At 41.4% G+C, this 17,080-nt stretch overlaps 1 protein-coding gene across 5 annotated transcripts in view; it reads right to left on the minus strand.

Moving 5' to 3' along the window:
- Nucleotides 1-17,080, minus strand: part of CDKL5 (cyclin dependent kinase like 5) — a 402,014-nt gene that overhangs the window by 153,460 nt on the left and 231,474 nt on the right. For all 5 annotated transcript variants that reach the window (XM_044284001.1, XM_044284003.1, XM_044284000.1 and 2 more), the window contains exon 6: nucleotides 4,620-4,756. In XM_044284001.1, coding sequence (XP_044139936.1) covers nucleotides 4,620-4,756 — 137 coding nt within the window. The remainder of the gene's footprint in view (nucleotides 1-4,619; nucleotides 4,757-17,080) is intronic.

Consider the following 17,080-nt stretch of genomic DNA (forward strand, 5'->3'; position numbering starts at 1 on the left):
AGTAGACAAAAAGTCGACTTGTGAACAGCATGAGATGTCGTACAGAAAGAAATCACAAAATCCACCACTTACATTAGATGTTGGTCACAGTTTATATACTCCCCATCCCTGCACAATGACCTCTGCACAGGTCATAAAGTAAACTCTCCCATAGAAATCTCCCATGTACATAAATTGTCCATTGTGCCTATATCTCTAAATTCTGTTAACAGCAGCTCAGGCAAGATAGCTGCCCTTACAGCAAACCGCCGTGTGTAGCAGTTTCTGTCCGGCCAATTCTCACCATTTTTGCTGGATGGTGGCCGGATCTCCACTGAATCCCATTATAGTTAATGGGGCCGGCAGGCATTGCGGTTGCATTTGCCGGTGCCGGATACGGAGATGCCGGACCAGCTTGACAGATTTGCTGTTGCAGATATGAAAATATCCTAAAAAGGAGCACCAGGTAACTTTACTAAGTCTTCCCAAGATAATTTTACATTTTAATTTCAGACTAATAGAATGACCCGGCTTCGTACAGGTATATTTTATCTATTTCATTTAATGTTTGTGTGTGTGTCGTTAAAAGATATTGACAGTATCCCCCAAAACAGTGACCTCTACAGCACCCCACCCCTTTAACAGTGAACTTCACAGCCCCCCACCCCTTAACACTGACCTCCTCAGGGGCCCGCCCCCTTAGGCTACTTTCACACTTGCGTTTTAGGCGGATCCGTCATGGATCTGCAAAAACGGATTGTTACAATAATACGCCTGCATGCATCCGTTATGAACGGATCGGTTTGTATTATCTGTAACATAGCCAAGATGGATCCGTCAGGAACTCCATTGAAAGTCAATGGGAGATGGATCCGTTTTCTATTGTGCCAGATTGTGTCTGAGAAAACGGATCCATCTCCATTCACTTACATTGTGTGCCAGGACGGTTTGGCTCGGTTTTGTCAAGGGACAGCAAAACGCTGCAGGCAGTCTTTTGGTGTCCGCCTCCAGAGCGGAATGGAGACTGAACGGAGGCAAACTGATGCATTCTGAGCGGATCCCTTTCCATTCAGAATGCATTAGGGCAAAACTGATCTGTTTTGGACCGCTTGTGAGAGCCCATGACGCATCTCACAAACGGAAAGCCAAAATGCAAGTGTGAAAGTAGCCTAAACAGTGACCTCCACAGTACCCCGCTGCCTTAACAGTGACCTCCACAGTACCCCACTGCCTTAACAGTGACCTCCACAGCAGTTGCCCCTTTAATAGTGGCCCCTGCCCCCTTAACAGTGACCTCCACATTGTCCGCCCCTTTAACAGTGACCTCCACAGCGGCCCGTCCCCTTAGCAGTAACATCCACAGTGCCCGCCCCTTTAACAGTGACCTCCACAGCGCCCTGTCCCTTTAATGCTAGGGCTAGATGGATTTTTCTACGACTGTCGCAGTCGCAGCATGTCACATGTCGCAGTGCAACACCATAGAATATCATTATAAAATTGTCGCGCGACATTGGTGCGACATCAATGTTGCGCGACACATGTAGCAGTCTAGTTCTGCTCTATGTGTTGTGCGACTTATTGTTGCGCGACACATGTCGTTGTGTAGCCATAGCCTAAAGCTGACCTACAGCAGTGAAGAAAAATGGCTGGGTTGTTATGGAAACCTGGAGTAAAACTGTGTATGTGGAGACTAAGGGCCTGCGAGCTTCTACTGGCTGATAAGAGACATGTGACTGTGTGTATGGCAGATGGGATATGAAGAGAATGACTTGCAGGCTTGTATTGGCTAATCAAATTTGAATGGATAGGTAAGCACTCAACCACCGTGGAGCAGGCACAATATTTAATATAGGGTATAGGTACAATAAAATGGAATAAAATACACTCTAAAATTACTAAAATAGAATAAAACTAAAACACACTGTAAAACTGGCTAGAAATAAAGGTGCAAATTGAATTCACGTCAAAATATATTTGAATGCACACTAGCTAGTGTGAAGATCCCTTACCAATAGGTTAGGCGAGTGTTTAGCAGCAACCACTGACTCGCTATATACCAACTGAATATAGGACTATTGCTACTTGCGATTTTTTTCGCAATTTTTCGGATGTAGCGTTACATCAAAGGATTCAGGTGCCGGCCATTCAACATTGATATCTGTTGAAAAGGACATTATCTGTTGTAACGTGAATTCAATTTGCACGTTATTTCTAGCCAGTTTTACAGTGTGTTTTAGTCGACTCTTTCAAAATTGTATTGGCTAATGCAGGTCTTTTTTTGGGAACATCTCAGGAACGGTACATCCTAGAGAGCTGTGACCCAGTCTAAAACCTTCCCGGACACCTGATGTATCTGTGTGCCAAATTTGGTGAAGATCAGTCCAGTTGTTTGGTTGCACTTAAAGAACAGACAGACAGACAGAAACTAATTGTGTACCGGCATGTTACCTCCACAGTATTCTTTCCCAGATAGTAAGTGACATGTGTACCAAGTTTAGTAGAAATTGATTGATGAGTTTTTTAGCTACAGAGCACTATGTGTGTAGCAAAAACAGTTGGAGCATAAAAACTCCATGCAGCTGCTGTGTAGGGGTGTATGACCCCCACAAGATTTATTTCCAGGTAGCAAGGGATGTGTATACCAAGTTTCGTTAAAATCGATGGTTGCGTTTTTTAGTGATCGTAGAACATACATACATACAGTGGGATGCGAAAGTTTGGGCAACCTTGTTAATCGTCATGATTTTCCTGTATAAATCGTTGGTTGTTACGATAAAAAATGTCAGTTAAATATATCATATAGGAGACACACACAGTGATATTTGAGAAGTGAAATGAAGTTTATTGGATTTACAGAAAGTGTGCTATAATTGTTTAAACAAAATTAGGCAGGTGCATAAATTTGGGCACCACAAAAAAGAAATGAAATCAATATTTAGTAGATCCTCCTTTTGCAGAATTTACAGCCTCTAAACGCTTCCTGTAGGTTCCAATGAGAGTCTGGATTCTGGTTGAAGGTATTTTGGACCATTCCTCTTTACAAAACATCTTTACTTCATTCAGGTTTGATGGCTTCCGAGCCTGGACAGCTCTCTTTTAAGTCACACCACAGATTTTCAATTATATTCAGGTCTGGGGACTGAGATGGCCATTCCAGAACGTTGTACTTGTTCCTCTGCATAAATGCCTTAGTGGATTTTGAGCAGTGTTTAGGGTTGTTGTCTTGTTGAAAGATCCAGCCCCGGCGCAGCTTCAGCTTTGTCACTGATTCCTGGACATTGGTCTCCAGAATCTGCTGATACTGAGTAGAATCCATGCGTCCCTCAACTTTGACAAGATTCCCAGTCCCTGCACTGGCCACACAGCCCCACAGCATGATGGAACCACCACCATATTTTACTGTAGGTAGCAGGTGTTTTTCTTGGAATGCTGTGTTCTCTTTCCTCCATGCATAACGCCCCTTGTTATGGCCAAATAACTCAATTTTAGTTTTATCAGTCCACAGCACCCTATTCCAAAATGAAGCTGGCTTGTCCAAATGTGCTTTAGCCCACCTCAAGTGGCACTTTTTGTGCTGTGGGCGGAGGAAAGGCTTCCTCTGCATCACTCTCGCATACAGCATCTCCTTGTGTAAAGTGCGCCGAATGGTTGAACGATGCACAGTGACTCCATCTGCAGCAAGATGATGTTGTAGGTCTTTGGTGCTGGTCTGTGGGTTGACTCTGACTGTTCTCACCATTCGTCGCTTCTGTCTATCCGAGATTTTTCTTGGTCTGCCACTTCGAGCCTTAACCTGAACTGAGCCTGTGGTCTTCTATTTCCTCAATATGTTCCTAACTGTGGAAACAGACGGCGGGAATCTCTGAGACAGCCTTCTGTATCCTTCCCCTAAACCATGATGGTGAACAATCTTTGTTCTCAGGTCATTTGAGAGTTGTTTTGAGACCCCCATGTTGCTACTCTTCAGAGAAACTTAAAAGAGGAGGGAAACTTACAATTGACACCCTTAAATACTCTTTCTCATAATTGGATTCACCTGTGTATGTAGGTCAGGGGTCACTGAGCTTACCAAGCCAATTTGAGTTCCAATAATTAGTTCTAAAGGTTTTGGAATCAATAAAATGACAACAGTGCCCAAATGTATGCACCTGCCTAATTTTGTTTAAACAATTATAGCACACTTTCTGTAAATCCAATAAACTTCATTTCACATCTCAAATATCACTGTATGTGTCTCCAATATGATATATTTAACTGAAATTTTTTATCGTAACAACCAACGATTTATACAGGAAAATCATGACGATTAACAAGGTTGCCCAAACTTTCGCATTGTACTGTATATACATACATACACACACATATATACATCCTTCTTTATATATATAGAAGATAGAATGGTCTCTAATTAGTTATACCAGTAAAATCTGTTCCCTGACTGCTGATCTCTGGTATACAGATGTGTAAGTTTATAGTATAAAGATGATTATTCTAAACAGAGACAACATATGTGCTGCATACGTTAGCAGAAATGGCAGAAATAGGGTTTCAGATTTGTCAATGGCAGTTATTCACACACGGCCAGATTCCGGGCGCAGGTGCTTGAACTGGATTTCTCGATGACATTTCTATCCCATTACCTTTTCAACATATTCAAAGACTAGGTATAATTTTCCTCTTCTTCTAAATGCTTCTTTCAGCTCAACTATATTTTCTTGCTTCAAGGTGCGAAGCATTTTAAGCTCTCGCAGCGTCGTCTCCTTGACTTCTTCATTTTCTGACAAAACATAAAAGGGAAAAGGACAAATTTAGTGGTAGGGTAACAATGCTGCTCTTTGAAATATTTTATCTCTCTTACATTTTGTGCTCTCAGCCCATTCTTCTTTCTTATGGAAGGAGAATTGAGACATCTTAATTGTACATTTTCAAACTCTGACTTCAAACGTTAAACTTTTTCCTAACAATAACTGCCAAGACACCTACACAACGATTGTACCGTAAGTCTCTTGTATGTTGGGTTGTTTGGACTGTCAGCATCAGTTACAGGGATCAATGACGGGAACTTTCAGGGAAATCAAAGTACTTCACTAGATAAAAGTTATTCTCTTGTTTGTAGTCGTGGTGGCTCAGTTGTTAGAACTGTTGCCTTGCGGAACCAGGTTCCTGGGATTGAATCCGACCAAGGTCAAAACTGCATTACGATTTTATGTTCTCGCCGTCTTTGCATGGGTTTCTACCAGGTATTCCAATTTACCCCCTACTAAAAAAAAATTACTGCCTGGTAGCTTCCTACCTCACATGGATTCTAAGGAGATCTCCCCATTCAGTGCTCCAGTTGCTCTGCTAGATTTATATTAAGCTGGCAGCTCAGGAGGTGTGTCCTTTCTGCTGCAGCTCTCTCCCTATGACAGCTCAGGAGGTGTGTCCTTTCTGCTGCAGCTCTCTCCCTATGACAGCTCAGGAGGTGTGTCCTTTCTTCTGCAGCTCTCTCCCTATGACCGCTCAGGAAGCAATTGAAGGATGAAACTGAGCATGTGCGTCCAACTCATTGAAGTAGACAGAGAAATAAAAAAAACAGCAGATGGCGCTATATAGATAGAATATATTGAATAACTCAGTGGCTATGCTATTTTTTTTTTTAATTACATGCAATTACAAAAGTATTCAGATCCAGATGCTGGTTTGAAAAATGCAGAATAGTTTTCACGGAACAACCCATTTAAGATATTTATCTCAACTTTTCAGAGGTCTTGGATTGTATTCATATCCATATTGATATGCACAGGTATAGACTCCCAATCTCCTAGTGTTTTGCCTATAAAGGTGTCAATCTTCACTGCACTTCCAGCATTGTATTCATGAAGGTGGAAGCTCAGAACTGACAAAGCGGTAGGTCTAACCCAGATAGATCTGTGTAGCAGCACCAGTATATCATGCTGGATTTTTCACTGCAATCAATGAAAGCATGCTAAAAACACGTAATAATTGTTGAATATGACATCCGACATATGATAATAGCTAAGTGAATTACTTAAAGGCCCGTCAATTATACTTCCCGTACTCTGCATGATTGAATTAGTTAAATGAAGTGAACCTAACATCTGTGTATTGCATTACTTACCATTGCAGCAAGGAGGTGGATATATACTGTATAAAGAGTAGAAAGATGCAAATCTGCACCTCATTAAGTGTAAAATGCAAAAATAGCAACAAAAAAAAAAAAGCTAAATCTGGTTATAATCCCACTGAATGTGCTGACACTAACACACTAAAATGTGACAAAACGGTTTTCTGATATTTTTTATACTAAAGATCAGAATAAACAGGAATTAAAATGAAATCCTATATATCAATCTGCTCAGGCCCTCCTGCTCTGTATCATACTGCTCAGATGGAACTGCATGTTCAACATGACAGGTTCCCTTTGCTTTCAGGATATGACTAGTGAAAGTGAATGAATATAACAGGCTGCACTGGATGGACAGATGTCTTTTTTCAGCCTTATAAACTATATTACTATATTACTATGAATTATTTTGCCTGATTCAACAATATATTTCTAGAGAATCAATTCACAATAATTGTCCTAAATTCGCCAATAGCAAATCACATATCTAGCAAAATCAATATGTCTAAACGGCTATTGAATTGTGACCCAATTGAAAAATTTTTGAAACTAGACTATTGCCGTTGGCTGATGGAAATCTGTCACTAATACAGTATCTTGGCTGACATAAAAGTACATGTCCCACCATGTAAAATATAAAAATGTGAGTGGAAAGAGTTTTCACATCTATTCATGTATGGCCCTTCAAATATGAGCATCATATGGGGGCTAGGATAGAATCAGGGGTATCGTCCCACCTGATACCAAGATTAAAGTGGTTGTATGAGGTTGGAAAAACGAGGGTACTGTCTTTGGGAAACAGTGTCACTCTTGTCCATGGGCTATATGCGGTTTTGCAGCTCAGCCCCACTGAGGAATTTGGAACAAGCTCCAAGACAAGAGTCCGCCTGTGGACTAGAGTAGCAGTCATTCTGGAAGATAGCTATATTTTTTCTAACATCATACAACCTGTTGGAAGCAAAGTACTTGAAGTTGACCATTTTATATCAGATCAAATTCACTGTATGTACAAGAAAAAACAAAAATATTATATCCATTAAATTAACATAGTTGTTCCCAAATGCATGAGTTGCTACGGCCAAAAATCTGCTAAAAAATATGTAACAATATATATCATTTATACAGCCAAAGGAACCAGAGAGGAAAAAACACAGTAACGTCAAAAGGTCATGATAAATCTATGTTCTAACCTTGATACGACTCTACCCTCTCATGAATATCGTGGAAGCATAGACTTGTGGGATACACTATTACAGCAAATAACTAAATAACCCTTTCCTCTAAAGGCAAAGAACATATAACAATCTTATTAAATGGGTTATCCCATGAAAAGTATCACTATGCTATGAACAAGGCATTTCAAATGAAGTATTATTGCTATATACAGTATATATATATACATAGTTAAAAAAATACATAAATTCATCAAGTTCAACCAAGGGATCGGTGGGGACACAAATCCCAGAATATAAATATTGTCAGGCTTTTATGTGCACTCATTTCCCTTTCTGTCAGTGCCCCTTGCTCTCTATTCTTCTGGTCCTTCTCCTGCATTCAGTGGTAGAATAACCTGCTCAGTATCTTCTCTGCTCTCTTCTTCCGCTCAGTGCCTGCTTAGTAATATCATAGTGAAGCAGGTGAAGCGGCCCACACACCGTTTAATCATCCCTACTTCTAAATTCATAGAAATCTCTCACTGAAGACAATAAAGAAAATAAATTGGAAGGGGGATACATACAGTATCATAGTGCCATTATTTATTAGAATCACTGGGACTGTGTGTAAGGGACTATTTTCTAATTGGAATTTTTTTCGGATTGAAATGCACACCCGGGAGACCTTGACTGTGTTTGATCTGATGTGACGTGCTGCTGCACTCCCACAGAAATGGAAAAAAGAAAAGTGCATCAAATAAGTGAGTAAACAAGCAAAACATAGAAAAAACTATGAAAACTACACCGATGAACAGTTTTTTTTTTTTTTTTTGCATTGTTATTATTAAGCTAATAGTGTTCATTACTCTTAATATTTTGCTTTACTGCAAGGGATAACCTCTTTAATAAATTGGAAATTGGCCTCCAAGTTGTCAAAGAAAAGTTCCCTCCACAAATGTCACATTCAGAATTTGGAACTCTTTGTCAGGTCCATTCTGGTTACACAGTTGTCAAGCTGTCACATAGAAATAATGAAATTGCTTCCCAGAACAGACATTGCTTTCCATGGTATAATAAATAATAAAAAGCTGCAAAAAAGCATTTATCTTCAAAACTTATGCTCAAACTTTGTATTTTTCTGGATGTGAGCAAAAGAATGGCACCTTCCCAATGAAATGTCAGCCATTCTTCCCCTTCTAATCAGAAATTACATGATGTGACAGATTTTGTTTGAAACATATGTGAAACGCATTGGAAGCTATTCTAGGAAGTAACTGCAGTGACTTGGAATCACTACATGGGCCATAATGAATTATGTCAATCCCATCCCATACTGATAGGAGTTTATTCTTAAAATAAAAATCTGCAATTTTATGATGATAAACCAATCAATTATTTTTAGCATGGCATTTCATTTTAGATTGCCAAACTATTTAAGAGGATGTCTGAGTACCGGAGGAACAGCACTGGAGTAAGGGGTGAGTATATAATGTTTTTCTTTTTTAACTTTAAGCTATTGTAGAAGTTGTCTATGATATTTACCGTATTTTTCGCCGTATAAGACGCACCGGCGTATAAGACGCACCTAGGTTTTTGGGGAGGAAAATAAGAAAAAAAATATTTTGAACTAATTGTGGTCTGTGGGTGATGCACTGTTATGGGGATCTGTGGATGACGCACTGTTATGGGGGATCTGTGGGTGACACTTATAGGGGATCCTCTCTGGATGGCGCTGTTATGAGGATCTGTGTATGACAGTTATGGTGGGGATCTGTGGATGACACATATAGCATCTTATGCTATGTGTCATCCACAGATCCCCTCCATAAGTGTGGGGGTCGCATTTGCTTTTATAATGGGGGTGGGGGTCGCATCTGCATTTATAATGACAGCGGGGCCCGTGCAGTGACTGTATTCTACTACACGGGCCCCGCTTACTGTACAATCATATCCCTAATACCGTAGTTAATTGTTGTGTGCACTGCATGTAAAAGCATAATGAGCGATGATGAGCGCTATTACTTACAATTAGAAGCGCTTGCCGTTCGGAGCAGGGAGGAGGGAGGAGGCAGGAGGCAGGCCGGGAGGACGGGCGCTGGCAGTGTGAGTCATCCGTCATGCGCCCACGCCGCCTGCTTCATTCATGAAGCAGGCGGCGCAGGCGCGTGACGTATGACTCACACTGCCAGCGCCCGTCCTCCCGGCCTGCCTCCTGCCTCCTCCCTCCTCCCTGCTCCGAACGGCAAGCGCTTCTAATTGTAAGTAATAGCGCTCATCATCGCTCATTATGCTTTTACATGCAGTGCACACAACAATTAACTACGGTATTAGGGATATGATTGTACAGTAAGCGGGGCCCGTGTAGTAGAATACAGTCACTGCACGGGCCCCGCTGTCATTATAAATGCAGACGCCGGCCCCCAGCCCCTCCTCCCTCACAGCTGATATACCCGCCGCACGGCATCGCGGCGGGTGTATCATTGAAAACTAAGCAAAATCGGCTACATTCGCCGTATAAGACGCACTGCTATTTCCCCCCCACTTTTGGGGGGGAAAAAGTGCGTCTTATACGGCGAAAAATACGGTAGGTATCTCAGACAACCCCTTAAATTAGTAGAATTGAGAGAGCGCTGAGTCAGTACCCCACAGATTCTGCTACGTGAGAATACAGTAAATATACAGTTTTCATTTACAAATACAGTACATCAGTGAAGAAAGCCCAATTATATTTATTATAAGGGCTCATGCACACGAGCGTATGTATTTTGCGGTCCGCAAAACATGGATCTGCAAAAAAAATTACAAAGAACCGTCTGGTTTGAAACATGCCGGTCTAACAGGAGGTGATGGGAGGTGATGACTGTCATGGATGATCCGCGAGAATATTGAACTGTCCTCCCAATATTATCAATATTACTCTGCCTTATTGATCAGTAGGTCTATTAAACAGTAATTATTTCCCTAGGCCCCAGAACCTACAATTTGATTATTCAGAGCGTCTCCTTCTGTCCTTCTGTTGTACCCAGAGAACAACATAGTCCTTTTGTTCAAGTCAGTCAATAGATGCCCAGCAGATAACGCAATTACAGCTGGCTTCCTCAGGTTGACAAAAGAACTTCCCCATTCTGAAGAGATATCACAGCTAGGTGTGAAGACTGCACCTGGGGGGGGGGGGGGGGGCCATATGGTGTCGCTGCCATATGGGTCTGTAAGCTAGCTTGCTGCAGACAGGCCGGCACCAAGGTTTCCCAGATTGCAGCATGAATCGGAGATATGATTTTTACCTTTTTAAGAGAGACCATGCATCTTACGGACGTAAAAATTACATCATCGTGTCACTCAGAATTCACTGGACGTTTACATCGGACAAACATAACTCTAAGATGTGCCCAGGTAAAGTTATGGTTTTACCCCATCATAGAACCAGGTTATAATAGTAATATTTGGTATCCCTGAACTCCATATTGTGTGGGGAATGTGAATATGTGCTTGTTACTTGTGTACAGCGGAGACATCCCGCGATATGGCACATGCCATATTTCAGAACTGACATTCACCTCAGGAATACAGCCTGCCCAGCAGGCGGACTCTCAATTTCCCGCCTTGATTCTGGGACCCTTTATAACAAAGACCTAGAATCTGCTAAAGGAGTTCTCCACTTTTAACAACACCTAAAGAGGGCCTCAGCCAGAGAACCCGTGGGCTGTAGGCATATTACACTGGACAAAGGTTTCTTGGACTTTATCCCTGCAACGGACTATTTCACCAACGGACATCTTTTCTGCGGAAACTAAGTATTTTCTTCCTTTTCTCCCTTTTGTTTATTGGACTATACTTTCCTTTATTATTGTGTTAATAATTACTGTGCATCTTGATAATTTGTATTGTATATAGATATATATTAAATGACCTCCAAGTCATTTCTCTAGCCATATGCCTGTTTTCAAACACTGCAAAAACTTACCCTAGCCTCTCCGAAGGGAAAGCTACTCGGTTGTGTTATCTAGATAGTGGGTTCCTTGCTCCCATAAATTGCAAGGTGGTGGCAGTTAAACTACCCTGTGTGTAGTTCTGGTCTAGTTCGTCACACGCTTACTTGCGGTCGGTCGGCGGTCCACTCCCTGCGCTTTCAGCCTATCGACTTTACGGACTCAAGTTAGACTGTCGGTGTGCTGAAAGTGGCCGGGAGGCCTGTTTGGGGATTGACCACTAGGGGCGCTGTGACGGTTTTGTGACGTATTGTGGCCGCGGCGGTCGCAGTTCGTCACAATGACCACTGCTTTTGACTGTATCTACGATTGAGTAACCCCTTAAGGACCCATGACGTACCGATACGGCATGGTTCCCGAGTCCTTAAGGACCCATGACGTACCGGTACGGGCGGTGATCGGAACCCGGTGCCTGCTCAAATCATTGAGCAGGCACCTTGGCTAAATGCGCAGGGGGGTCCTGTGACCCCCCGTGTCGGCGATCGCCGCAAACCTCAGGTCAATTCAGACCTGCGGTTTGTGGCTTTACCTGCGGTTTGCGGCGACGTGTGGCGGTGCCATCGGGTCACCATGCGGCTGTAGGGGGGACCAAATGGCATGGAAGGCAGCGCGATGCCTAAGGAAGGCATTGCGATGCCTTTCGGTGACGAGCCTGTGAGATCCAGCCCCCTGGATCTCACAGGCCGGAAGCCGTATGAGTAATACACACAGTATTACTCATACAGCCAATGCATTCCAATACAGAAGTATTGGAATGCATTGTAAAGGATTAGACCCCCAAAAGTTCAAGTCCCAAAGTGGGACAAAAAATTAAGTGAAAGAAATTAAGTTTTTCCCCAAAAAATTTAAAGTTTCAAGTAAAAATAAACAAAAACGTCATTTCCCCCAAATAAAGTAAAAAAAAAATTGGTAAAAAATAGTGGAAAAAAAAAAGTATACATATTAGGTATCGCCGTGTCCGTATCGACCGGCTCTATAAACATATCACATGACCTAACCCCTCAGATGAACACCGTAAAAAATAAAAACTGTGCTAAATAAACCATTTTTTTGTCACCTTACATCACAAAAAGTACAACAGCAAGCGATCAAAAAGGCGTTTGCCCAAGGCGTTTGCCCAAAATAGTACCAATCTAACCGTCACCTCATCCCGCAAAAAATGAGCCCTACCTGAGACAATCACCCAAAAAATATAAAAAATATGGCTCAGAATATAGAGACACTAAAACATCTTTGTTTTTAAAAAGCTGTTATTGTGTAAAACTTATATAAATAAAAAAATGTATACATATTAGGTATCGCCGCGTCCGTATCGACCGGCTCTATAAAAATATCACATGACCTAACCCATCAGATTAACACCGTAAAAAAATTTAAATAAAAACTGTGCTAAACAAACCTTTTTTTGTCAAGCGATCAAAAAAATCAGACTATGGAAACACTAAAACATGATTTTATTTGCTTCAAAAATGAAATCATTGTGTAAAATATACATAAATAAATAAAAAGTATACATATTAGGTATCACCACGTCCGGCTCTATAAAAATATCACATGATCTAACAATTTCTTGTTATCTTGCCTCACAAAAAGTGTAATATAGAGCAACCAAAAATCATATGTACCCTAAACTAGTACCAAAAATACTGCCACCCTATCCTGTAGTTTCTAAAATGGGGCCACTTTTTTGGAGTTTCTACTCTAGGGGTGCATCAGGGGGGCTTCAAATGGGACATGGTGTCAAAATAAAAAACCAGTCCAGCAAAATCTGCCTTCCAAAAACCGTATGGCATTCCTTTCCTTCTGCGCCCTGCCGTGTGCCCGTACAGTAGTTTACAACCACATAGGGGGTGTTTCTGTAAACTACAGAATCAAGGCCATAAATATTGAGTTTGGTTTGGCTGTTAACCCTTGCTTTGTAACTGGAAAAAAATTATTAAAATGGAAAATCTGCCAAAAAAATGAAATTTTGAAATTGTATCTCTATTTTCTATTAATTCTTGTGGAACACCTAAAGGGTTAACAAAGTTAGTAAAATCCGTTTTGAATACCTTGAGGGGTGTAGTTTCTGGAATGGGGTCATTTTTGGGTGGTTTCTATTATGTAAGCCTCGCAAAGTGACTTCAGACCTGAACTGGTCCCAAAAAATTGGGTTTTTGAAAATTTCTAAAAAATTACAAGATTTGCTTCTAAATTTCTAAGCCTTGTAACATCCCCAAAAAATAAAATGTCATTCCCAAAATGATCCAAACATGAAGTAGACATATGGGAAATGTAAAGTAATAACTATTTTTCGAGGTATTACTATGTATTATAGAAATAGAGAAATTGAAACTTGAAAATTTGGTATTTTTTTATAAATAAAAATTATTTTTTACTTCATTTTACCAGTGTCATGAAGTACAATATGTGACGAAAAAAAACTATCTCAGAATGGCCTGGATAAGTCAAAGCGTTTTAAAGTTATCAGCACTTAAAGTGACACTGGTAAGATTTGCAAAAAACTATAAAGTCCTTAAGGTGAAATAGGGCTGAGTCCTTAAGGGGTTAAAGACAATGCAGCGTTTTAACATACTACGTGCTGGACGTTTCTTCTGTTTCAAGAATTGTACATGTTCTATTTTTTTTAGCGGAACGGACATATGGACATACAGACACAGAATGCACACAGAGTAATTTCCTTTTTTTTTCAAGATCATTGTAGAAAAGCGGAACGAAAATGGAAGAAAAATATGTTCATGTGCATGAGCCCTAAAGATGTGTAAAAGTTTAGTGGATTGTCAAATATGTTTATTTATCCTGAATTACAGAATTCATTAGATTTCTAGTAGTTGCTACTAGAATCAGTCAACATCTTACTGACAGGCATTGTTGTAAAGGCAGACCATACTGCAGGTGAGCCATTAGGAAAGTCTGTGTGATTGGGCTTTTGGGTGACGGCCATTAATTGTTACTAGGGATGCAGGGAATAAGACATGGTCAGAGGGGTCACAGTGGAGCTAACTCAGCAAGATAGCAGCAGCATATGGAGGAAATTTTTTTACTCACTCTAGTAATGGAACTGGGAGGGACGGTTTATGGCGATTATTGTATGTTGTTGCGCTCTTTGTAGTTGTCAAACCAACTATGGGGTGGTGGTCCTTTCAAAGTAGGTTGGAGTTCTTCATGGGGCCCTCAGATTGTACTGGTGTCATTTGGATTGTCTGACCGTTTTTGGCACTCCACAGGTTAGCAAACTAGGGATGAGCGAATTGATTCATACAAATCAATTTGTTCATCCGAACAAATTTTGAACCTGTGACGGAGCCTCCCTCTGTTGATTTGTTTAAATGTCATAGTGCATGAACCAATTCTCGCAGTAACGGCACATGTGTGAGAATAACAAGGCCTCGCAAGAGCGTCCTGAGCTGTGGAGACACTCCTTAAAAAGTTCCTTAGGATGAACAAATTGATTTGTATGAATTGTTTTGCTCATCCCATTTACTATTAAATGGCATCTGCAGGTGGTTCCCTGAATTGGGCAAAAGTGGTAGACTTTGGTGTCTTAGATGAAATTAAAGGGGTTATGCAAACCTGTAAAGCCCCCCGACAATGCCCGGGCCTGTGTCCTTCTGGATCCTCCCATGGCCGTCTCTTCATCTCCTCGTTGTGTAGATCACATCATCCGGCGATGGAGGGGTGCAGCCAATAGCAGGCCGTGACACCGGTGACACAAGGAAAGTAGGTCAGCGGCACATATATCAAGGAACAGGTAAGTATTCTCTGTATGAGGGGCCTGGGCATTGTCGGGGAGGGGGGGGGGGGGTAACCCCTTTAAGGTTAAAAGCAATAGGTGACAGTTATGTTGCTGCTATGTCCCATTTAGTCTAAGGCTACTTTCACACTTGCTATTTTCCGGTATTGAGATCCGGCAGATCAATGTATGTCAATACAGAGGAAAAAAACGTTTCTGTTTAGTCCTCATGCATTTTGAATGGAAAGAGATCCGTTCAGGATGCATAAGGATGTCTTCTGTTCCGTCGCCATTCTGCTTTGTGACCGGACACAAAACCGTTTTGTGCCTGGTCACAGAAACGGATCCGGAACTGAAAACAATGTAAGTCAACTGATCCATTTAATTCCGGTATTGAGATCCTCTGCTGAATCTCAATACCGGAATGTACAGTGCAAGTGTGAAAGTAGCCTAAAATATTTGTGTTTCTTTATTCAAAAGGAATCTGTCAGCTACATCCACCATATATAACTAAGGCAATGCAATGTACAGTGTTAACCAGCATGATACCTTTGTGTAGTTTATCCATGGTTTCAAAATAAAGTGTTTTACTTATGCTAATGAGCTATAACGTGCCCAGCAGGGTGTGATTAACGGTTTCTGGAGCCCAAGCATAACCCCTGTAAGAGCCCAGGGTGCCCAGTACCTCCCCTTGCGCATTCCAGTCTGCCCCTCTTCTCTGCAATGCCATCCATCTTCCTTAAATTCCAGCGTCTGGTCGTCATCTCCCTCATCTCGGCACGTGCACTGTAACCTCCTTGAGTACAATGCCCAACAAAGGAATGGAAGACCGTGTGCAAGGGCTGGCAGTTGCCTGTTCCACACCTGCACAAGATTTAGACAAGATTTAGACGAGGGAGGTGGTGACCAGGTGGGTAGAGTTTAAGAAAGACGGATGACATCTCAGAGGACAGGAGCGGACGGAAAGGTGCAAAGAGGTGGTCTGGGCTCTTACAGGAGGCGTGTTTGGCTTTTAAGGGGGTATGCTTGGGCTCCAGGAACTGTTAATCACATCCTGATGGGCATAACTAACAAACTTTATTTGCAGGCGGCAGATCGCGGTGTCTAATAATGATCTGCCGCCGGTAAACCACTATACAGCATGGGGACGTGCGATGGCATAGCGATCGCTCCTCCCCATGCTGCAGAGGAGATCGCTGCATGTAATAGCAGCAGTCTCCACCGCTAGCAAGAAAGTGAATGCCGGGAGGGAACGATTCATTTCCAACAATCTTCAGCCACATCAGGCTGTGTAATACAGCCCTAAGAAAAGTCAAGGTGTTATGAGGACTAATAGGACATACACTATATGGGTAAAAGTTGTGAGACACAGCTCTTAATCACTGAATTCCACTGTTTCATTCAGTCCCACTGCCACAGGTGTATAAAATCCAACACCCAGCCATGCAGTCTGCCTTTACAAATATTTGTGGAAGATTGGGTCATTCTAAAGAGCTAACTGAGTTTAGATGTGGTATTGTAATAAGTCCGTTTCTGAAATTTCTTCCATTCTAGATTTTCCACAATCAACTGTGAGTGGTATTATTGTAAAGCAGATGTGTTTAATGATAATGGTCTGCCAATTAATAACAATCTGCCAATGAAGTGATTAGTAATAATGATCTGCCAATGAAGTGATTAATAATAATGATCTGCCAATGAATTGATTAATAATAATAATTATAAAAAAATAAATGAAGTGGAAGATCAACTAAAGTTACAGACCAAGGTCGCTAGGTGCCGACGAGTATAGTGCATAAAAGTCTCCCAACGCTCTGCTGACTCCAAACCTGCTCTGGCAATAACATTAAACACCTGGAAAACCCCTTTAATTTATGAACACTAAGAAGAGACATTATATATTTTTTTCCTTGGACAATCCCTTTTTAATGCTTTTTGTGGTTATATAAGCATCTAGCGTTTTTGAATTCTGACACAGTATCTGCCATTACAACCGTTTAGCACAGAGCATCTCATAGCTTGACTACTGTTACCTGAAAAAGAACCCTTTCCTCTACTCGCATAAATTATCGGAAAGAAGATCTTTATTACAGTGCCT

This window comes from Bufo gargarizans, chromosome 3 (assembly GCF_014858855.1).
Source record: "Bufo gargarizans isolate SCDJY-AF-19 chromosome 3, ASM1485885v1, whole genome shotgun sequence".
Lineage (NCBI taxonomy): Eukaryota > Metazoa > Chordata > Amphibia > Anura > Bufonidae > Bufo > Bufo gargarizans.